Genomic DNA, 24206 nt, shown 5'->3' with positions numbered 1-24206 from the left:
AAGGATCGGTAAGAGGAAAGACAATTCTTTAAAGCTCGCTCCGATTTGTGGAAGGAACTTTTGAACATTTTAATGAACCGTTCAGTTTCGCCGTTAAACTGAGCCGCGCGGGATTAGCCGAGCGGTCTCAAGCGTTGCAGTCATGGACTGTGCGGCTAGTCCCGGCGGAGGTTCGAGTCCTCCCTCGGGCATGGGTGTGTGTGTTTGTCCTTAGGATAATTTAGGTAAAGTAGTGTGTAAGCTTAGGGACTGATGACCTTAGCAGTTAAGTCCCATAAGATTACACACACATTCGAACATTTTGTTAAACTGAGAGTGAAAACGACCAATAGTTACGTGGTGTTTGCTGTTGGCAGTGCAAAAGTACTGAAAATCGGCTGACGTAATTGTCGTCCATTGTCCAAGACAATGACCTCGGAAGGCCATTGACCCAAAAAACAGAGAAAAAAGTAAATCCTACTTTGGTGAGCTGCTCGAAAACTACGTTCGGCAACTGTAGACTGCTTGGGATGCATTCATATTGCAGTTGACAGCCAATGAGAGTAAATGAGGCTGTTTTAACGAATTCACTAAGAGGAATAATTGTTGCAGACTGATGATAGATGTGGATTTCATGAGGGCTTCAAAAGTAAATGTGTTGTATGCCTCAGCCACCAACGACCATTGCTTGTTCCAGAGTGGTCCTGCGAAATCCATTGAAACGTCCCCTTAGAACAATTTATACAAGACTGTGCTTAAACTGACACACAATGTTTTTAGCGCAACGCAATCTGACTATCAAAGATCCCTGCAAAAGAATGGCCCTGAGTAACATTAAAATATACCTTTCAGAAATCACTTACCTCACAAAAATCTTCGTTACTCGAACTACTGCAATACGGCGAGCGCCACTACTGCCAGCTAAATAAAAGATTCAAACTACGGAAGGCACTAACTACTAGTAGGCATAGTTAGCAAATGAAAGATTTTAATAGAGAACAAACAACGTATTTACCTTAGAGTCAGCACTGTCTTTCCGTTGGAAGGACAGCACTACTTCTTCAAGACTGCATGGAAATCCACTACTTCTGTGTGCAAGTTCTTTTACTAATGAGACTTTGTGAAAAACAAAAACTGTAATTACTATTATGATGAATGATCAGGACTATCTTTATGGACTGTGAGAAAATTTTAGCTTTTGACCAACATTGTATTAATAAGTGTGTGCATTTGATATCTTTCTTACTGTAATTATGAAAAAAATTTTCTAATCTGTATTGGCCACTGCCCAAAAAAATTTGTAAAATTTTTTGTGGGGAGCGTGGGGGCTATGTAAGTAGGCTGTTTATGTTTTCTTTATGTAAGTAGGCTGTTTATATTTTCTTATTGGCAACGTTACGTAGCGCTCTGTATGAAAATCACTGGCTGTGCTGTGTGCAGTCTGTGGCTAGTTTGCATTGTTGTCTGCCATTGTAGTGTTGGGCAGCGGCAGCTGTATGTGAACAGCGCGTAGCGTTGCGCAGTTAGAGGTGAGCCGCCAGCAGTGGTGGATGTGAGGAGAGAGATGGCGGAGTTTTGAAATTACATATATTATGACTTGTGATGATATTAAGGTAAATACATTGTTTGTTCTCTATTAATGGGGACGTTTCACCATGTGTGCGTGTCGCCACAGTCTCAACGGACGCGGTCACTGGAAAAAAGCAAGCATTCTAGTGGAGCGGACTGATGCTACACAAAACACTGAAACGAAAGGTCATTTGCTGAAACAGGGCGTTTATGCCCTGCCATGTACAACGACACCGAGCGAGTTGCTTTCTGTGAACTACGACCCAGAGGCCTTGGTGTAATAGAAACAAGAGTGAGAAATCACAACCAATGCATCGATATTCTCCGTATGCAACAGCAGCACCGCTGACCACATGGACGGCGTGTGACGATATAAAAAGCAGAGATGTGCCATTGGATGAGAAATTTCTTTCAGGTTATGTGCCCACCCACGTTGCATGTATTGCAAAACTACCCGAAAAGCTTCGTCGGAGGCAATAGCTCCAGCAATACATCGAAAATCGAGAGGAAAATTTGGTGACATGATTCTCTGACAAATCACATACTGTTTCAGTATCGACTGGTAACGGAATTAACAAGTCAGCTTTCGAATGTTGTACGCTGGGCCTGTACAACAAATTGCATCGATAAATAGACAATAACAGAGTCCAGTGTTGTAATTTTTTAGCTGTTCATCGCGGGACAGGCTTGGAAGGATTAAAGAAAGCTTTTCCAGTGGTCTGTAATCAAATAGAATGTCTGACCGTAAAGACATTGGTGGAACTTGGTAACACCATATACAGGGTGTTCGGAAATTCCCGTTAAAAACTTCTAGGACTTGTAGAGCGAAATGAGTACATACACTACTGGCCATTAAAATTGCTACAACACGAAGATGACGTGCTACAGACGCCAAATTTAACCGACAGGAAGAAGATGCTGTGATATGCAAATGATTAGCTTTTCAGAGCATTCAAACAACGTTGGCGCCGGTGGCGACATCTACAACGTGATGACTTGAGGAAAGTTTCCAACTGATTTCTCATACACAAACAGCAGTTGACGCTGCGTTGCCTGGTAAAACGTTGTTGTGATGCCTCGTGTAAGGAGGAGAAATGCGTACCATCACGTTTCCGACTTTGATAAAGGTCGGATTGTAGCCTACCACGATTGCCGTTTATCGTATCGCGACATTGCTGCTCGCGTTGGTCGAGATCCAATGACTGTTAGCAGAATATGGAATCGGTGGGATCAGGAGGGTAATACGGAACGCCGTGCTGGATTCCCACGGCCTCGTATCACTAGCAGTCGAGATGACAGGCATCTTATCCGCAAGGCTGTAACGGATCGTGCAGCCACGTTTCGATCCCTGAGTCAACAGGTAGGGACGTTTGCAAGACAACAACCATCTGCACGAACAGTTCGACGACTTTTCCAGCAGCATGGACTATCAGCTCGGAGACCGTGGCTGCGGTTACCCTTGACGCTGCATCACATACAGGAGCGCCTGCGACGGTGTACTCAACGACGAACCTGGGTGCACGAATGGCAAAACGTCATTTTTTCGGATGAATCCAGGTTCTGTTTACAGCACCATAATGGTCGCATCCGTGTTTGGCGACATCGCGGTGAACGCACATTAGAAGCGTGTATTCGTCATCGCCATACTGGCGTATCACCCGGCGTAATGGTATGGGGTGCCATTGGTTACACGTCTCGGTCACTCTTCTTCGTATTGACGGCACCTTGAACAGTGGACGTTACATTTCAGATGTGTTACGACCCGTGGCTCTACCCCCCTTTCGATCCCTGCGAAACCCTACATTTCAGCATGATAATGCACGACCGCATGTTGCAGGTCATGTGCGGCCCTTTCTGGATACAGGAAATGTTCGACTGCTGCCCTGGTCAGAACATTCTCCAGATCTCTAACCAATTGAAGACGTCTGGTCAATGGTGGCCGAGCAACTGGCTCGTCACAATACGCCAGTCACTACTCTTGATGACCTATGGTATCGTGTTGAAGCTGCATGGGCAGCTGTACCTGTACACGCCAAGCTAGTTCTGTTTGACTCAATGCCCAGGCGTATCATGGCCGTTATTACGGCCAGAGGTGGTTGTTCTGGGTACTGATTTCTCAGGATGTGTGCACCCAAATCACATGTCAGTTCTAGTATTATATATTTGTCCAATGAATCCTCGTTTATCATCTGCATTTCGTCTTGGTGTAGCAATTTTAATGGCCAGTAGTGTAGCTTAGAGAATCCAGTATCCACACACTCGATTTTTGAACCTTCCCCATTGCTTGCGGAAGTCTCACGATGGCGGAATGGTCACAGTTCATCACATTTGCCAGTTCCCGAGTATACTGACGTGGATCATTGAGGATTAATGCGTTGAAACGACCTTCTTCAAACCCGACCGTCTTCCTGAACGTGAACTAATGCCAAAACGATCCTCCTAGCCCTGCCTCTGGCATTATCCCCATGCACGGTACAAATGTTTATGGTTGCAGTGCTGGTGTCACCCCAAGATGTTTAAATCTGTATGTGAATTCCTAAGGTGCCAAACTGCTGAGGTCACCGGTCCCTAGACTTACACACTACTAAAACTAACTTAAACTATCTTATTCTAAGAACAACCCACATACCCATGCCCGAGGGAGGACTCGAACCTCAGGCGGAAAGAAGCACGCAATCCGTGACATAGCTTCTCAAACCGCGCGGCCCTTCCGCGCAGCACTGTCATCCCTCTGTTGAATTCAAATAGAAAACATGTCGGAAATATTCCGGTTTATCCACTTGGCTCTCCATTTTCTAACGTCCACGGCTCCACTCACTATCTCCAAATGACAACACTTAAACTCAAATAGTAACAGTGAATTACAAATAAAAAATGACAATCGATAATTAAACCCATAGCAATCGTAATAACAACATGCAAAACAAAAACTATCTTCTTACGCACCAGCCTAATATAATGAGTGTCGTGCACTGACCACTCGTCTAATATAGGACGCCTAGGAAGCTGTTTTCTTTTCTGGCTAGATAACAATGCCAGCAAATCTTATTAATAGAGTTTATTGCAGAAAATTAAGTTGACAATACTTCACTTTGTGTATTTACAAAGATGCAAATAATCAGTGCCCTTCCATATATATACAGGCTGGTCCATTGATAGTGACCAGGCCAAATATCTCACGAAAAAAGCATCAAACGAAAAAACTACAAAGAACGAAACTCGTCTAGCTTGAAGGGGGAAACCAGATGGCGTTATGGTTGGCCCGCTAGATGGCGCTGCCATAGGTCAAACGGATATCAACTGCGTTTTTTTAGAAATACGAACCCCCATTTTTTATTGCATATTCGTGTAGTACGTAAGGAAATATGGATGTTTTAGTGGACCACTTTTTTCGCTTTGTGATAGATGGCGCTGTAATAGTCACAAACTTATAAGTACGTGGTATCACGTAACATTCCGCCAGTGCGGACGGTATTTGCTTCGTGATACATTACCTGTGTTAAAATGGACCGTTTACCAGTTGCGGAAATGGTCGATATCGTGTTGATGTACGGCTATTGTGATCAAAATGCCGAACTGGCGTGTGCTATCTACGCTGCTCGGTATCCTGGACGACATCATCCAAGTGTCCGGACCGTTCGCCGGATAGTTGCGTTATTTAAGGAAACAGGAATTGTTCAGCCACATGTGAAACGTCAACAACGACCTGCGACAAATGATGATGCCCAAGTAGGTGTTTTAGCTGCTGTCGCGGCTAATCCGCACATCAGTAGCAGACAAATTGCGCGAGAATCGAGAATCTCAAAAACGTCGGTGTTGAGAATGCTACATCGTCATTCACCAACAGCAGTAACGTAAACCGGCATAATATGCACAATTTGGGCAACGGAAAATCCACGTTGGCTGCGACAAGTGGAACATGAGCGACCTTGGAGGGTTAATGTATGGTGCGGCATTATGGGAGGGAGGATAACTGACCCCCATTTTATCGATGGCTATCTAAATGGTGCAATGTATGCTGATTTCCTTCGTAATGTTCTATCGATGTTACCACAAGATGTTTCACTGCATGACAGAATGGCGATATACTTGCAACATGATGGATGTCCGGCACATAGCTCGCGTACGGTTGAAGCGGTATTGAATAGCATAGTTCATGACAGGTGGATTGGTCGTCGAAGCACCGTACGTACCATGGCCCGCACGTTCACCGGATCAGACGTCCCCGGATTTCTTTCTGTGAGGAAAGTTGAAGGATATTTGCTGTCGTGATCCATCGACAACACCTGACAACATGCGTCAGCGCGTTGTCAATGCATGTGCGAACATTACTACTCGCTGTTGAGAGGAATGTCGTTACACGTATTGCCAAATGCATTGAGGTTGTGCATTTATTGCATTAATGTGGTATTTACAGGTAATCACGCTGTAACAGCATGCGTTCTCAGTTATGATAAGTTCACAAAGGTACATGTATCACATTGGAACAACCAAAATAAAATGTTCAAACGAACCTACGTTCTGTATTTTAATTTAAAAATCCTACCTGTTACCGACTGTTCGTCTAAAATTGTGAGCCATATGTTTGTGACTATTACAGCGCCATGTATCACAAAGCGAAAAAAGTGGTCCAACTAAGACATTCATATTTCTTTACGTAAGTACTACACTAATATGTAATAAAAAATGGGGGTTCCTATTTTTTAAAAACGCAGTACATATCCGATTGACCTATGGCAGCGCCATCTAGCGGGCCAACCATAGCGCCATCTGGTTTCCCTCTTGAAGCTAGACGAGTTTCGTTCGTTGTAGTTATTTCGTTTTACGCTTATTTCGTGAGATATTTGGCCCGCCGCCCGAAGTGGCCGTGCGGTTAAAGGCGCTGCACTCTGGAACCGCAAGACCGCTACGGTCGCAGGTTCGAATCCTGCCTCGGGCATGGATCATTGTGATGTCGTTAGGTTAGTTAGGTTTAACTAGTTCTAAGTTCTAGGGGACTAATGACCTCAGCAGTTGAGTCCCATAGTACTCAGAGCCATTTGAAGCCATATTTGGCCCGGTTACAATCAATGGACCACCCTGTATACAGTTTCCATGCAAGCAAATAATACAATTCATAAGTCACTACTGACATTGCTATCCTGAGTGAAAGTGAAGAAGAATTAAATGATCTGCTGAACGGAATGAACAGTCTAATGAGTACACAGTATGGTTTGAGAGTAAATCGGAGAAAGACGAAGGTAATGAGAAGTAGTAGAAATGAGAACAGCGACAAACTTAACACCCGGATTGATGGTCACGAAGTCAATGAAGTTAAGGAATTCTGCTACCTAGGCAGTAAAATAACCAATGACGGACGGAGCAAGGAGGACATCAAAAGCAGACTCGCTATGGCAAAAAAGGCATTTCTGGCCAAGAGAAGTCTACTAATATCAAATAGCGGCCTTAATTTGAGGAAGAAATTTCTGAGGATGTACGTCTGCAGTACAGCATTGTATGGTAGTGAAACATGGACTGTGGGAAAACCGGAACAGAAGAGAATCGAAGCATTTGAGATGTGGTGCTATAGACGAATGTTGAAAATTAGGTGGACTGATAAGGTAAGGAATGAGGAGGTTCTACGCAGAATCGGAGAGGAAAGGAATATGTGGAAAACACTGATATGGAGAAGGGACAGGATGATAGGACATCTGCTAAGACATGAGGGAATGACTTCCATGGTACTAGAGGGAGCTGTAGAGGGCAAAAACTGTAGAGGAAGACAGACATTGGAATACGTCAAGCAAGTAATTGAGGACGTAGGTTGCAAGTGCTACTCTGAGATGAAGAGGCTAGCACAGGAAAGGAATTCGTGGCGGGCCGCATCAAACCAGTCAGTAGACTGATGAAAATAAAAAAAAAAAAAAAAAAAAAAAAGCTGCTATAGCGTTTATATCACGGCTTTTTTTTTAATTTCATTTTGTTCGTTTTCGTACGTTGCATCTGATCAGGTCGGACGTCGCAAGACACCCTTTTTAGTTTGTTGTTCATCTATTAATTCAGTTTTTTTTTAATTATAGAGGGCAGCTATCCCTCTGACCGAACTCGCTGAGCTACCGTCCCGGCGACCCTGCGGCTAGGCGGCGTGGCGCTTTTATTCTCTTCCTATAGAGGTCGCTCTTGTCTTGGTATCGTCCTGGTCAGCGTATTATTGCCTGACGTCGTACACAGCCCTCTCTGCTGTAACGTTCCAGGCCGACGCGCCGGCGCTTGATGTCACGCCGGAACAATGAGGGTAAAAGAAAGGACCCACAAACTCTTAGACCAATATTCTTAGCGTCAGTTTCCTACACATTCATTGAGCGCATTCTAAGCTCAAATGTAACAAATTCCTTCGGAGAGAAAAGCTTGTATCCGCAACTCAACACCGATTTCGAAATAATCGCTCGTGCGAAGCTCAACTTTCACTTTTCTGCGAACTATGTATGAAGGGCAGCAGGCAAATTCCATAGGCATATGCAAAGGGAAGACCGCTGGTTGCCATGTACATCTGATGAAAACATCGAGTGCGTCCGAGCGCGTTCACGTGGAGCCCTCGGAAGTCCACAAGACGTGCAGGAACTTCTACTGCCTCGGGCAACGGTGTGGTGTGTGCTGAAACGACGCCTGCGTATGAAGCTTTGCGGTTACTGCAGCCGGCCGGAGTGGCCGCGCGGTTCAAGGCGCTACAGTCTGGAACCGCGAGACCGCTACGGTCGCAGGTCCGTATCCTTCTTCGGCTTGGATGTGTGTGATGTTCTTAGGTTAGTTAGGTTAAATTAGTTCTAAGTTCTAGGGGACTGATAACCTCAGAAGTTGAGTCCCATAGTGCTCAGAGCCATTTGAACCATTTTTGGTTACTGCAGCAACAGGGACCTGGCGATCATAATAGAAGGTACGAATTTTGCATTTCAGGTTTCCAAGATATGCCAGAGGACACGTTTCTTTCCGAGCGACACGTCTTTTCGGACGAATCGACGTTTCAACTATTGGGTTAAGTAAACCGCCACAACGTAACAATTTGGGGGTCGCAAAACCCTGGCGTCGTCGTCGAACATGAAACTCATCGAAACTGAATGTGTTTGGTGCTGTTCACAAAATTTCTGGACCTTTCTTTCTTGCAGAGGAAACTGTGACAGAAGTGTCATATCTGAACATGCTGCAAAATTTGTTGTTTCCTCAACTTCGCGATGATTCCTATGATTTCAGTTTTATGTGTGACGGCGCCCCGTTTCACTTTGACCTTGAAGTGCGCCTTTGTCCTATCAACAGCGCTTCACAGCGCTGGATCGGAAGAGGAGAAAAAATGATCTCGTTCATATCTTTTCGTCTCCCGGGTCACAACTTGCTATTTTTTCCCGTGGGATTACATAAAAGACAGACTCTTTGTTCCACATATGGCAGGTACTCTTCAAGAGCTGAGAATGCGAATTATTCAAGCTGTCGATTCAGTTAGGAGGGATGTGTTGATTCTTGAGTGGAATAAGCAGTTACTGTTACGATGTTTCTCAGGCAACGCATTGTGCTCATGTTGAGTGTCTTGTGTAGTGTCTGTACAAACGTAAAACTTTGAATCTTCATCTGTCCAGTGCCATGCGCAATGTGTTCCTATCTTTCATACTCTGAAGTGCCTAAGAAACTGGTATAGGCATGTACAGGGTGTTACAAAAAGGTACGGCCAAACTTTCAGGAAACATTCCTCACACACAAATAAACAAAAGATGTTATGTGGACATGTGTCCGGAAACGCTTAATTTCCATGTTAGAGCTCATTTTAGTTTCGTCCACCCACTCTCAATGGAGCACATTATCATGATTTCATACGGGATACTCCACCTGTGCTGCTAGAACATGTGCCTTTACAAGTACGACGCAACATGTGGTTCATGCACGATGGAGCTCCTGCACATTTCAGTCGAAGTGTTCGTACGCTTCTCAACAACAGATTCGGTGACCGATGGATTGGTAGAAGCGGACCAATTCCATGGCCTCCACGCTCTCCTGACCTCAACCCTCTTGACTTTCATTTATGGGGGCATTTGAAAGCTCTTGTCTACGCAACCCCGGTACCAAATGTAGAGATTCTTCGTGCTCGTATTGTGGACGACTGTGATACAATACGCCATTCTCTAGGGCTGCATCAGCGCATCAGGGATTCCATGCGACGGAGGGTGGATGCATGTATCCTCGCTAACAGAGGACATTTCCTGTAACAAAGTGTTTGAAGTCACGCTGGTACGTTCTGTTGCTGTGTGTTTGCATTCCATGATTAATCTGATTTGAAGAGAAGTAATAAAATGAGCTCTAACATGGAAAGTAAGCGTTTCCGGTCGCATGTCCACATAACATATTTTCTTTCTTTGTGTGTGAGGAATGTTTCCTGAAAGTTTGGCCGTACCTTTTTTTAACACCCTGTATATTCAAATACAGACATATGGAAATTGGCAGAATACGGCGCTGCGGTCGGCAACGCCCATATCAGATAACAATTCTCTGGCGGAGTTGTTAGATCGGCTACTGTTGCTACAGTGGCAAGTTACCAGGAAAAAAATGTTCAAATGTGTGTGAAATCTTATGTGACTTAACTGCTAAGGTCATCAGTCCCTAAGCTTACACACTACTTAACCTATATTATCCTAAGGACAAACACACACACCCATGCCCGAGGGAGGACTCGAACCTCCGCCGGGACGAGCCACACAGTCCGACTGCAGCGTCCGAGACCGCTCGGCTAATCCCGCGCGGCTAGTTACCATGATTTAAGTCAGTTTGAATGGCTCTGAGCACTATGGGACTTAACATCTGTGGTCATCAGTCCCCTAGAACTTGGAACTAATTAAACCTAACTAACCTAAGGACATCACACACATCCATGCCCGAGGCAGGATTCGAACCCGCGACCGTAGCAGTCGCGGGGTCCCGGACTGAACGCCTAGAACCGCTAGACCACCGCGGCCGGCAGTCAGTTTGAACGTGGTGTTATAGTCGGCGCACGAACGATGTGACACAGTATCTCCGAGATAGCAATGAAATGGGGATTTTCCCGTACGACTATTTCACGAGTGTACCGTGAATATTGGGGAATCCGGTAAAACATCAAATCTCCAACATCACCGCGGCCGGAAAAAGATCCTGCAAGAACGGGACCAGCGACGACTGAAGAAATCGTTCAACGTGACAGAAGTGCAACCCTTCCGCAAATTGCTGCAGCTTCTAATGCTGGACTATCAACAAGTATCAGCGTGCGAGCCGTTCAGCGGAAACATCATCGATATGGGCTTTCGGAGCCGAAGACCCACTCGTGTACCCTTGATGACTGCATTACACAAAGCTTTACGCCTCGCCTGTGCCCGTCAACACCGACATTGGTCGGTTGATGACTGGAAATACACTCCTGGAAATTGAAATAAGAACACCGTGAATTCATTGTCCCAGGAAGGGGAAACTTTATTGACACATTCCTGGGGTCAGATACATCACATGATCACACTGACAGAACCACAGGCACATAGACACAGGCAACAGAGCATGCACAATGTCGGCACTAGTACAGCAATGCAGGCTGCTATTCTCCCATGGAGACGATCGTAGAGATGCTGGATGTAGTCCTGTGGAGCGGCTTGCCATGCCATTTCCACCTGGCGCCTCAGTTGGACCAGCGTTCGTGCTGGACGTGCAGACCGCGTGAGACGACGCTTCATCCAGTCCCAAACATGCTCAATGGGGGACAGATCCGGAGATCTTGCTGGCCAGGGTAGTTGACTTACACCTTCTAGAGCACGTTGGGTGGCACGGGATACATGCGGACGTGCATTGTCCTGTTGGAACAGCAAGTTCCCTTGCCGGTCTAGGAATGGTAGAACGATGGGTTCGATGACGGTTTGGATGTACCGTGCACTATTCAGTGTCCCCTCGACGATCACCAGTGGTGTACGGCCAGTGTAAGAGATCGCTCCCCACACCATGAAGCCGGGTGTTGGCCCTGTGTGCCTCGGTCGTATGCAGTCCTGATTGTGGCGCTCACCTGCACGGCGCCAAACACGCGTACGACCATCATTGGCACCAAGGCAGAAGCGACTCTCATCGCTGAAGACGACACGTCTCCATTCGTCCCTCCATTCACGCCTGTCGCGACACCACTGGAGGCGGGCTGCACGATGTTGGGGCGTGAGCGGAAGACGGCCTAACGGTGTGCGGGACCGTAGCCCAGCTTCATGGAGACGGTTGCGAATGGTCCTCGCCGATACCCCAGGAGCAACAGTGTCCCTAATTTGCTGGGAAGTGGCGGTGCGGTCCCCTACGGCACTGCGTAGGATCCTACGGTCTTGGCGTGCATCCGTGCGTCGCTGCGGTCCGGTCCCAGGTCGACGGGCACGTGCACCTTCCGCCGACCACTGGCGACAACATCGATGTACTGTGGAGACCTCACGCCCCACGTGTTGAGCAATTCGGCGGTACGTCCACCCGGCCTCCCGCATGCCCACTATACGCCGTCGCTCAAAGTCCGTCAACTGCACATACGGTTCACGTCCACGCTGTCGCGGCATGCTACCAGTGTTAAAGACTGCGATGGAGCTCCGTATGCCACGGCTATCTGGCTGACACTGACGGCGGCGGTGCACAAATGCTGCGCAGCTAGCGCCATTCGACGGCCAACACCGCGGTTCCTGGTGTGTCCGCTGTGCCGTGCGTGTGATCATTGCTTGTACAGCCCTCTCGCAGTGTCCGGAGCAAGTATGGTGGGTCTGACACACCGGTGTCAATGTGTTCTTTTTTCCATTTCCAAGAGTGTATGTTGCCTGGCCACCGAGTCTCGTTTCAAGCCGACCGCTGGTGGCCGAACAGTTGTATGCGCTTCAGTCTGGAACCTCGCGACCGCTATGGTCGCAGGTTCGAATCCTGCCTCAGGCATGGATGTGTGTGATGTCCTTAGGTTAGTTAGGTAGTTCTAAGTTCTAGGGGACTGATGCCCTGAGATGTTAAGTCCCATAGTGCTCAGAGTCATTTGAACCATTTTTTTCTCGTTTCAAATTTTTTTCGAGCGGATGGGTGTGTTCGGGAATGGAGACAACCTCATAAATCCGTGGGCCATGCATGTCAGCAGGGGACTGTTGACGCTGGTGGAGGCTCTGTGCCCGCATCTCGTGGTCGTGCCGTAGCGTTCTCGCTTCCCACGCCCGGGTTCCCGGGTTCGATTCCCGGCGGGGTCAGGGATTTTCTCTGCCTCGTGATGGCTGGGTGTTGTGTGCTGTCCTTAGGTTAGTTAGGTTTAAGTACTTCTAAGTTCTAGGGGACTTATGACCACAGCAGTTGAGTCCCATAGTGCTCAGAGCCATTTGAACCATTTTTGGAGGCTCTGTAATGGTGTGGGGCATGTGCAGGTGGAGTGATATGGGTCCCCTGGTACGTCTAGACACGACTCTGGCATGTGACTCGTACGTAAGCATCTTATCTGATCGCCTGTTTCGATTCATATCCACTGTGCATTCCGACAGACTTCGGTAATTCCAGCAGGACAATGCGACACCCCACACGTCCAGAAGTGCTACAGAGTGACTCGAGGAACACTCTTCTGAGTTTAAACTCTTTCTCTGGCCATCAAACTCCCCACACATGAACATTATTGAGCATATCTGAGATGCCTTGCAACGTGCTGTTCTGAAGAGATCTCCACCCCTCGTACTCTTACGGATTTATGGACAGCCCTGCAGGATTCATGGTGTCAGTTCCCTCCAGCACTATTTCAGATAGAAGTCGAGTCCACGCCACGTCGTGTTGCGGCGCTTCTGCGTGCTCGCGGGGGCCATTCACGATATTAGGGAGGTGTACCAGTTTCTTTGGCTCTTCAGTGTTGTTTGTAATAAACAACTGAAATCTATTCCTTTTTTTTTTGTAATCACCCTGTATATTAAGAATAGATTCGGATGCGGTAAACTCGTCGATAAACGCGCATAACAGTACTGACGTCCGTGGGGAAGGTGCTCTGGAGAAGCCTTACGAGCGACTAATCCTATTTTGAGGGGAAGCCATCGCTCGGCGACTTTTATTCCTGTGGCAGTCCTCAAGCTGCAGCCAACACGCACGCTGCTCGTTGTTCGCGACGCCCCATGGATGCGTGGCGCCCGTCAGCGAATTCTGTGGGGCGGTAACTGTCAACAGCGGCCAGCGCAGAGGCGGAAGCAGCTGACTTACTCCGGCTGCTGCGTTCACTCGCGGTATCTGGCTGGTCTCTGAATTAACTGCGACACGAACTTCAACGTAGTAGCTTCAAAGCGAAACCTCAGTGACATGCCGATACTTTTTGTAAAAGACAAGGCTCGGTAGAAAAGAATTGTACAAAGCTTACTCCGAGAATGTGACAGTACTTTCCCATGCAAATGAGACAGCGCGAATGTTATTTGAAGATGAGATACTGGTTTACAAGTATACAGTATTGCACTTTTTACTTGCTTACAGATCAAAAATTTTAGTTGAATTTGTGCTACCACTTGGTTTGTAAAGACAGTTCATATTTGATGCCAGTTTTTAGCTTTTTGCGAATTTATCATCGACAGCCTTTGTATTAATAAAAAGTATCTCTTCTAGCTCCGTCATCCCATCGGTTCTTTTTGAAACCTTCTTCTGTTCACATAGCGACGCCTTCCTGTTTCAGGGTTAAGTAACATTCGTTTAAATTCAGTCGTATTGTTGATTCGGTTTTCTCCGATATAAGGGTCATAGATATTTTTGATACCTTCGAAAACATATTCAGATTTTTTTCTTTTGTCTTGTGAAATCCCAGCTTTCCATAGGTCAGTCAGTTACCCTTTATTATGAAAATGTATCCGTAGAACCGTATCTATTTCTTTCTGATTGTCTATGCTCTGTTTATATATCGATTAGATGTCAGATATATCTGCCCATCAACATACCTGTTTTCCAAAATCTTTTCCAGAATTTTATACTCTCTGTTTGCTAAATTAATAAGTGACAACCGATTTCTTGTCTGAGTAGGATTCATCACAAATAATAGATCACTGGTAGTTTTTTTGGTAGAGTTATCGCTCACCATAAGCTTCCCGAAATTAGTGTCTTTTCTGTTTACTCACTGATTTCGCTTGGTCTAGTCAGAATCAAAGTGTCTGACGTATTGCGTCCTTATGATATTACTAACACTCCAGACAAATAGGACAACATTCTTCCATCTTTCTGTGAATTTCTCTGTTACTTAAATTATTTCTGAAAAGTTTTTATTGTCTCTTTCTAGCTAGTTTGACCACATCTATTCAAAGTTTGTGGTGCATATAGTATTGTCGTGAACGTTTTTGATAGTTAATATAACATTATTTCTCGTTTCTTTAAACCTTCCAGTGTCCTAAAAAGGTTTTCAGAATTCTCTCTTCAATAAGTGACTGAAATTTTCTGACAGCTATAGTTTTTCATATTAGACTAGCATATTAGACAAAGGAAGATAACAGGTATTCTTCTATTTTCCATCATTCTACCACGTAGTCTCTCCCCCCCCCCCTCCCCGCACACACCTACAGAAAAAATTTGCAAAATTCTGTATTATGATTTTACAGTTTCATTTGAAATGACTTTCCTTTTCCACAGTCAAAGTTTTCGTAGATCTACCCATATTTCTGGATGACCCACAGTGTTAGATAAATAACACCATATTACTCTTCTTTCCATTGATTTCCCGTTTTCCGCAGTTCTTTCAGGAAATTCTGTGTCTTGTTTGTGCTGACTCATTCAAGGTTTCTTAAATCTATATATACTTCTTCCAGGTCAGCTATCGTGTGAGATATATAATAGAATATTGTTTGCCCTTTCTGTTTCCATCTATAATGAAACAACACTCTCCATTTGAAGTTGTCTGTCGTCTATGCTGGCTGCCATGTAAATGCTAAAAATTCTATCGAAACGTACTCTCCTCCACTGGAGGACAGGTACACCTAATACGAGAGGAGAGGTGAAGTTTTGTTTTCGTAATTAACTAGCTTAGGATCCAGTTTACTTCCGACAATTCGTCAAAACAGAGACAGAAAGCAGCTGTGTAGTGAAAAACAAGTTTCTCTAAGTGGTTGCTGAGCCTCTAGCAAGCTGTGTGTGCTGTGGGAGACTGGAGATGAATTTTATTTCGTACTTAGCAGCTTAGGTTTGTGTTGACCTCCGACAACTCGTAAAAACAGAGGGTAGGAAGCTGTGCGCTGGAAACGGCGTTTGTCGAAAGGATTTTTACGCCTCATAGAAGACGTGTTTGGTACTAAAGAGAGCAGTGTTTCAAACAATATGTTTGCGTTCAGTTCTGAAAATTTGTAATCACAGTGAGTGAGGAGTTGTGTGCTGTGTAGCAGGGTTATCGGAAAGGTTTCCAAGTCTCTGTAAACATTGGGTGTTCCTTAAGAGCACAGGTGAACTCTTTTTAGCAGTTTACGTGTCCGCTCGCTTCCTAGAGTTCAAGAGACAGGGGAAGAGAGAATGTGTACTTGAAATCGAGTTTATCGATAAGGCTTCTAAGACTGCACAGGTAGTGTGTATTGTTAAAGAGGTCAGGAGAACTCCTTTCGCATTGGATGCTAAGGTTACTGTTGGCTTCCGACAGCTCGTCAAAATGGACTGGGAAAAAGAGAATCTGTGAGTTGAAAATCACGTTTGTCAATGGGTTACTAAGGCGGAGTGTGCTTCTGCAGAGGGCAGGAGAACTTCTTTTCGTACTTCGCGACTTAGGTTCGTTTTCAAGAGATCCACGAACAGAACAGAGAACGTGAACTGGGTACAACGTTTGTGGAAAAGGTTTCTAAGCCTGTGGGAAGTAGTGTGTGTTGCTGGAGAGGACGGGAGAACTGTTTGCCTTGCGTGGCAGCGTTCAGGTGCAGTTTACCAAAGCAGAGAGACCGAAGGCTCGAGGCGAGGCATGGAGGCGGTGCTGGACGCGTACTTCGACGAGGTGTTCCCGCGCGTCGCGCGCGACTACCTGCTGGCGCGCCACCGGCGCAAGCAGCTGGCGGACTACTTCGGTCACGTGGTGGCCGGCTGGTGCCGCGCCGGCGTGGGCGACGGCGAGGGCGGCGCCGGGCCCGTGTCGCCGCAGCTGGGGGCGGCGCGCGCCGTGCGGGCGGCCGTGCGCTTCCACCGCCGCACCAAGGCCGACAACGGCGGCTCCGTCTGCCGCATGGGCAAGTTCCACAACATCCTCTACGTGGCGGCCCGCATGTGCGTCGACTGGCGCGTGCAGGTGAGTCCGGCACCGCGAACCGCCCTCTGGCTTTCTTCACACTGCTGGCAGTCAGACTGTAGCATCACGAGGGCTACATGCAGGAAACGTCAAACTGCCATCACATGTTGGCGAAGGTAGGGTACGATATAACAGAAAGCTATTTCCTTAAATTTTGAGGACACTGTAAGACGAAAAATTGATGCACCACGAAGGAATTACCCGAATGGGACGGTAATCGGTAGATCCGATGTACGTGTACAGACACACGAATCTACATTTACATCTACATCTACATGGATATTCTGTAAATCACCTTTAAGTGCCTGGCAAAGGGTTCATTGAACCACCTTCACAATTCTCTATTATTCCAACCTCGTATATCTCTGATTTCCCTTATTTTATCGTGGAGGTCGTTTCTTCCTATGTAGCTCGGCGAGAACAAAATATTTTCGTGTTCAGAAGAGAAACTTGGTGAATGGAATGTAGTGAGAAGATATCTCCGCAACGAAAAACGCCTTTCTTTTAGTGATGTCCATCCTGTATTATTTGCCGGCCGATGTTGCCGAGCGGTTCTAGGCTCTACAGTCCGGAACCGCGCGACCACTACGGTCGCAGGTTCGAATCCTGCCTCGGGCATGGGTGTGTGTCTGATGTTCTTAGGTTAGTTAGGTTTAAGTAGTTAAGTTCTAGGGGACTGATGACCTCAGAAGTTAGGTTCCATAGTGCTCAGAGCCATTTGAACCTGTATCATTTCAGTGACACTCTCTCCCCTACTTCGCGATAATACAAAACGTGCTTCCCTTCTTTGAACTTTTTCGATGTACTCCGTCACATCTATCTGGTGAGGATCCAACACCACAGTATTCTAAAACAGGACGGACAAGCGTAGTGTTGGCAGTCTCCTTAGTAGTCCAGTTACGTGTTCTAAGCGTTCAAAAATGGTTCAAATGGCTATGAGCACTATGGGACTTAACTTCTAAGGTCATCAGTCCCCTAGAACTTAGAGCTACTTAAACCTAACTACGAGTTCTACGAGTCGGAGCGTGGAATGTCAGAAGCTTGAACGTGGTAGGGAAACTAGAAAATCTGAAAAGGTAAATGCAAAGGCTCAATCTAGATATAGTAGGGATCAGTGAACTGAGGTGGAAGGAAGACAAGGATTTCTGGTCAGATGAGTATCGGGTAATATCAACGGCAGCAGAAAATGGTATAACAGGTGTAGGATTCGTTATGAATAGGAAGGTAGGGTAGAGGGTCTGTTACTGTGAATAGTTCAGTGACCGGGTTGTTCTAATCAGAATCGACAGCAGACCAACACCGACAACGATAGTTCAGGTATATATGCCGACGTCGCAAGCTGAAGATGAACAGATAGAGAAAGTGTATGAGGATATTGAAAGGGTAATGCAGTATGTAAAGGGGGACGAAAATCTAATAGTCATGGGCGACTGGAATGCAGTTATAGGGGAAGGAGTAGAATAAAAGGTTACAGGAGAATATGGGCTTGGGATAATGAATGAAAGAGGAGAAAGACTAATTGAGTTCTGTAGCAAGTTTCAGCTAGTAATAGCGAATCACAAGAGAAGGAGGTATACTTGGAAAAGGGCGGGAGATACGGGAAGATTTCAATTAGATTACATCATGGTCAGACAGAGATTCCGAAATCAGATACTGTATTATAAGGAGCAGATATAGACTCAGATCACAATATAGTAGTGATGAAGAGTAGGCTGAAGTTCAAGACATTAGTCAGGAAGAATCAATACGCAAAGAAGTGGGATACGGAAGTACTAAGGAATGACGAGATACGTTTGAAGTTCTCTAACGCTATAGATACAGCAATAAGGAATAGCGCAGTAGGCAGTACAGTTCAAGAGGAATGGACTTCTCTAAAAAGGGCCATCACAGAAGTTGGGATGGAAAACATAGGTACAAAGAAGGTATCTGCGAAGAAACCATGGGTAACAGAAGAAATACTTCAGTTGATTGATGAAAGGAGGAAGTGCAAACATGTTCGGGGAAAATCAGGAATACAGAAATACAAGTCACTGAGAAATGAAATAAATAGGAAGTGCAGGGAAACTAAGACGAAATGGTTGCAGGAAAAATGTGAAGACATCGAAAAAGATATGATTGTCGGAAGGACAGACTCAGCATACAGGAAAGTGAAAACAACCTTTGGTGACATTAAAAGCAATGGTGGTAACATTAAGAGTGCAACGGGAATTCCACTGTTAAATGCAGAGGAGAGAGCAGATAGGTGGAAAGAATGCATTGAAAGCCTCTATGAGGGTGAAGATTTGCCTGATGTGATAGAAGAAGAAACAGGAGTCGATTTACAAGAGATAGGGGATCCAGTATTAGAATCGGAATTTAAAAGAGCTCTGGAGGACTTACGGTCAAATAAGGCAGAAGGGATAGATAACATTCCATCAGAATTTCTAAAATCATTGGGGGAAGTGGCAACAAAACGACTATTCACGTTGGTGTGTAGAATATATAAGTCTGGCGATATACCATCTGACTGTCGGAAAAGCATCATCCACACAATTCCGAAGACGGCAAGAGCTGACAAGTGCGAGAATTATCGCACAATCAGCTTAACAGCTCATGCATCGAATCTGCTTACAAGAATAATATACAGAAGAATGGAAAATAAAATTGAGAATGCGCTAGGTGACGATCAGTTTGGCTTTAGGAAAAGTAAAGGGACGAGAGAGGCAATTCTGACGTTACGGCTAATAATGGAAGCAAGGCTAAAGAAAAATCAAGACACTTTCATAGGATTTGACGACCTGGAAAAAGCGTTCGACAATATAAAATGGTGCAAGCTGTTCGAGATTCTAAAAAAAGTAGGGGTAAGCTATAGGCAGAGACGGGTCATATACAATATGTACAACAACCAAGAGGGAATAATAAGAGTGGACGATCAAGAACGAAGTGCTCGTATTAAGAAGGGTATAAGACAAGGCTGTAGCCTTTCGCCCCTACTCTTCAATCTGTACATCGAGGAAGCAATGATGGAAATAAAAGAAAGGTTCAGGAGTGGAATTAAAATACAAGGTGAAAGGATATCAATGATACGATTCGCTGATGACATTGCTATCCTGAGTGAAAGTGAAGAAGAATTGAATGATCTGCTGAACGGAATGAACAGTCTAATGAGTACACAGTATGGTTTGAGAGTAAATCGGAGAAAGACGAAGGTAATGAGAAGTAGTAGAAATGAGAAGAGCGAGAAACTTAACATCAGGATTGATTGTCACGAAGTCAATGAAGTTAAGGAATTCTGCTACCTAGGCAGTAAAATAACCAATGACGGACGGAGCAAGGAGGACATCAAAAGCAGACTCGCTACGGCAAAATAGGCATTTCTGGCCAAGAGAAGTCTACTAATATCAAATACCGGCCTTAATTTGAGGAAGAAATTTCTGAGGATGTACGTCTGGAGTACAGCATTGTATGGTAGTGAAACATGGACTGTGGGAAAACCGGAACAGAAGAGAATCGAAGCATTTGAGACGTGGTGCTATAGACGAATGTTGAAAATTAGGTGGATTGATAAGGTAAGGAATGAGGAGGTTCTACGCAGAATCGGAGAGGAAAGGAATATGTGGAAAACACTGATATGGAGAAGGGACAGGATGATAGGACATCTGCTAAGACATGAGTGAATGACTTCCATGGTACTAGAGGGAGCTGTAGATGGCAAAAACTGTAGAGGAAGACAGAGATTGGAATATGTCAAGCAAATAATTGAGGACGTAGGTTGCAAGTGCTACTCTGAGATGAAGAAGTTAGCACAGGAAAGGAATTCGTGGCGGACCGCATCAAACCAGTCAGTAGACTGATGAAAAAAAAAAAACCTAACTAAGGACATCACACACATCCATGCCCGAGGCAGGATTCGAACCTGCGACCGCAACGGTCGCGCGGTTCCAGCTGTAGCGCCTAGAACCGCTCGGCCACTCCGGCCGGCCAAAATCGACGCACCACGAAGGAATTACCCGAATGGGACGGAAACCGGTAGAACCGGTATACATGTATCTACATTTAGATCTACATCTACCGGGTGATCAAAAAGGCAGTATAAATTTGAAAACTTAATAAAACACGGAATAATGTAGATAGATAGTTAAAATTGATACACATGCTTGGAATGACATGGGGTTTTATTAGAAACAAAAAAAATTCAAAATTCACAAAATGTCCGACAGATGGCGCTGGATATCAAAACGTCAGTAACTGCTACCGTGACGGGTGAGAGGTACGCCGATATGTTACAGAATCGCATCATCCCCGGCCTGGCTGATAAACACCTGCTGGAACTTACGATGTTTATGCAGGATGGCGCTCCCCCCCATATTGCTAGACGCGTGAAAGATCTATTGTGCGCGTCTTTTGATGATGATCGTGTGCTCAGCCGCCACTTCCGTCATGCTTGGCCTCCCAGGTCCCCAGACCTCAGTCCGTGCGATTATTGGCTTTGGGGTTACCTGAAGTCGCAAGTGTATCGTGATCGACCGACATCTCTAGGGATGCTGAAAGACAATATCCGACTCCAATGTCTCACCATAACTACAGACATGCTTTACAGTGCTGTTCACAACATTATTCCTCGACTACAGCTATTGTTGAGGAATGATGCTGGACATATTGAGCATTTCCTGTAAAGAACATCATCTTGGTTTTGTCTTACTTTGTTATGCTAATTATTGCTATTCTGATCAGATGAAACACAATCTGTCGGACATTTTTTAACTTTTGTATTTTTTTTTTTTTTTGCTTCTAATAAAACCCCATGTCATTCCAAGCATGTGTGCCAATTTGCACCTCTCTATCTACATTATTCCGTGATTTATTCAGTTTTCAAATTTATACTGACTTCTTGATCACCCGGTACATGGATACTCTGTAAATTACATTTAAGTGCCTGGCAGAGGGTTCATCGAACCACCTTCACAGTTCTCTGTTATTCCAATCTCGTATAGTGCGCGGAAACAACGAACACCTATACCTTTTAGCCGGCCGGGGTGACCGAGCGGTTCTAGTCGCTACAGTCCAGAACCGCGGGACCGCTACGGTCGCAGGTTCGAATCTTGCCCTGGGCATGGATGTGTGTGATGTCCTTAGGTTAGTTAGGTTTAAGTAGTTCTAAGTCCTAGGGGACTGATGACCTGAGAAGTTAAGTCCCATAGTGCTCAGAGCCATTTAAACAATTTGAACCTATACCTTTCCAAGCGAGCTCTGATTTCCCTTATTTTATCATGGAGGTCGTTTCTTCCTATGTAGCTCGTCGTCAACAAAGTATTTTCGTGTTCAGAGGAGAAACTTGGTCACTAAAAGAAAGGCGTTTTTCGTTGCGGAGGAATCTTCTCACGACATTCCAGTGTTGTCCATCCCAAACCCACTATCATTTCAGTGTCACTCTCTCCCCTATTTCGCGATAATAGAAAACGTGCTGCCCTTCTTTGAACTTTTACGATGTACTCCGTCAATCGTATCTGGTGAGGATCACACACCAGGCAGCAGTATTCTAAAAGAGGACGGACAAGCTTAGTTTAGGCAATCTCCTTAGTAGGTCTGTTACATTTTCTAAGTGTCCTGCCAATAAAACGCAGTCTTTGAGTAGCCTTCCGCACAACGTTTCCTTTGTGTTCCTTCCAGTTTTAAGTTGTTTGTAATTGTAATTCCTAGCTATTTAGTTGAATTTACGGCCTTTATATTTGACTGGTTTATCGTGTAACCGAAGCTTAACGAGTTCCTTTTAGCTCTCGTGTTGATGACCTCACACTTTTCGTTATTTAGGGTCAACTGCCACTTTTCTCACCATTCAGATATTTTTTTTCTAAATCGTTTTGCAGTTTGTTTTGATCTTCTGATGATTTTATTAGGCGATAAACGACAGCATCATGTGCAAACAACCTCAGAGGCTGCTCAAATTCTCTCCCAAATCGTTTATATAGGTAAGAAACAGCAAAAAGGCCTATAACACTACCTTGGGGAACGCCAGATATCACTTCTGTTTTTTCGATGACTTTCTGTCAGTTACTATGAACTGTGACCTCTCTGACAGGAAATTACGAATTCAGTCACATAGCTGAGATGATATTCAATAAGCAAGCAATTTCACTACACGCCGCTTGTGTGGTACACTATTACAAGCTGCAACTAATTTTCATAAGGAAGTCTTCGATACCACAAGATGGCTTTTGAGTTATCAATGGACCTACAGTCTGTTTCAAGCAGATACTACGACGTTTTACCGTTTGTGCGTGTGCGGGGTCGTCAGCGTGGTACTGTGTTTGGTCTCACTGAGTCTGCTTCCACATAACTTCTCGCAACAGTGACATTATTGCAACGATCCAACGAAAGTTTGATCGTTTCTGACAAGGACACTCCACTACCTACTTTTTTCTTGCAAATTACTACTGCCGTGTGTGACTGTGCTTCATAAATAGAGACCTTGTGTGATATAGACACTCGGACCTACTTCCTGTGTGCAACAAAAACAGTGAAGATCACCATTACTACTTCAGTACAAAATATGACATGATTACAATTTTACAAAAATTTGATGATTTATTCCAGGGAAACAGATTCACAAATTGAGCACTTAAATAACACATTGATCCACCTGTGGCCCTAATGGAAATTTGGCGTGGGATTAATTGATAAGAGATGTTGCATGTCCTCCGCCATTGTAGAACGGTGCGCCAAGTTCTGTGCCGGTCGCCATTCGCCACAGTACGCCGGTCGATCTGAGAGACCAGGCTGACTCATCGCTGTTTACCCGAAGCACCTGATGTGTTTTATTGTTAAGCGCATTGTTGCAGGCGATGAAAATTGTTAGGACAACGGTTGTCGCTGTTTCGTGATAACGCACCACCCCATACCGCAAATGTCACAATGCATAAATGCTATATAGCTAGAGAAGGCCGATATGCGCGCGTCAACTCACGCAGGCTTGCGTTAGGTCTGAAACAGGATACGTAATGAATGCTATAACGAAAAGTACGTAGCTGCTGGAATACTTAACTTTAATCCATCATTTGTATACAGCATTCTTGATGATACAAGTGAGACTCTCTCTAGAAATGGTTAATGGCGCCTTGCTAGGTCGTAGCCATGGACTTAGCTGAAGGCTATTCTAACTGTCTCTCGGCAAATGAGAGAAAGGCTTCGTCAGTGTAGTCGCTAGCAAAGTCGTCGTACAACTGGGGCGAGTGCTCGTACGTCTCTCTAGACCTGCCGTGTGGTGGCGCTCGGTCTGCGATCACTGACAGTGGCGACACGCGGGTCCGACATGTACTAATGGACCGCGGCCGATTTAAAGCTACCACCTAGCAAGTGTGGTGTCTGCCGGTGACACCACAATAAATTACGCCAACTCAAGATGGAGACATTCGACCACCCGCCCTATAGTGCTGACCTCACC

The 24206-nt window shown here is 45.3% G+C and overlaps 1 protein-coding gene across 1 annotated transcript in view; it reads left to right on the top strand.

The window, feature by feature from the left end:
* Positions 1 to 15091: 15091 nt before the first annotated feature.
* Positions 15092 to 24206, top strand: part of LOC126095026 (uncharacterized) — a gene marked incomplete at its 3' end in the record, with an annotated part of 123927 nt that continues 114812 nt past the window's right edge. Inside the window, exon 1 of the mRNA XM_049909688.1 lies at positions 15092 to 16786. Within this exon, the coding sequence (XP_049765645.1) occupies positions 16466 to 16786 (321 nt within the window). The remainder of the gene's footprint in view (positions 16787 to 24206) is intronic.

Source organism: Schistocerca cancellata, chromosome 8 (genome assembly GCF_023864275.1).
Source record: "Schistocerca cancellata isolate TAMUIC-IGC-003103 chromosome 8, iqSchCanc2.1, whole genome shotgun sequence".
Classification (NCBI taxonomy): Eukaryota; Metazoa; Arthropoda; class Insecta; order Orthoptera; family Acrididae; genus Schistocerca; species Schistocerca cancellata.
This window is presented reverse-complemented; position numbering and strand designations above follow the sequence as displayed.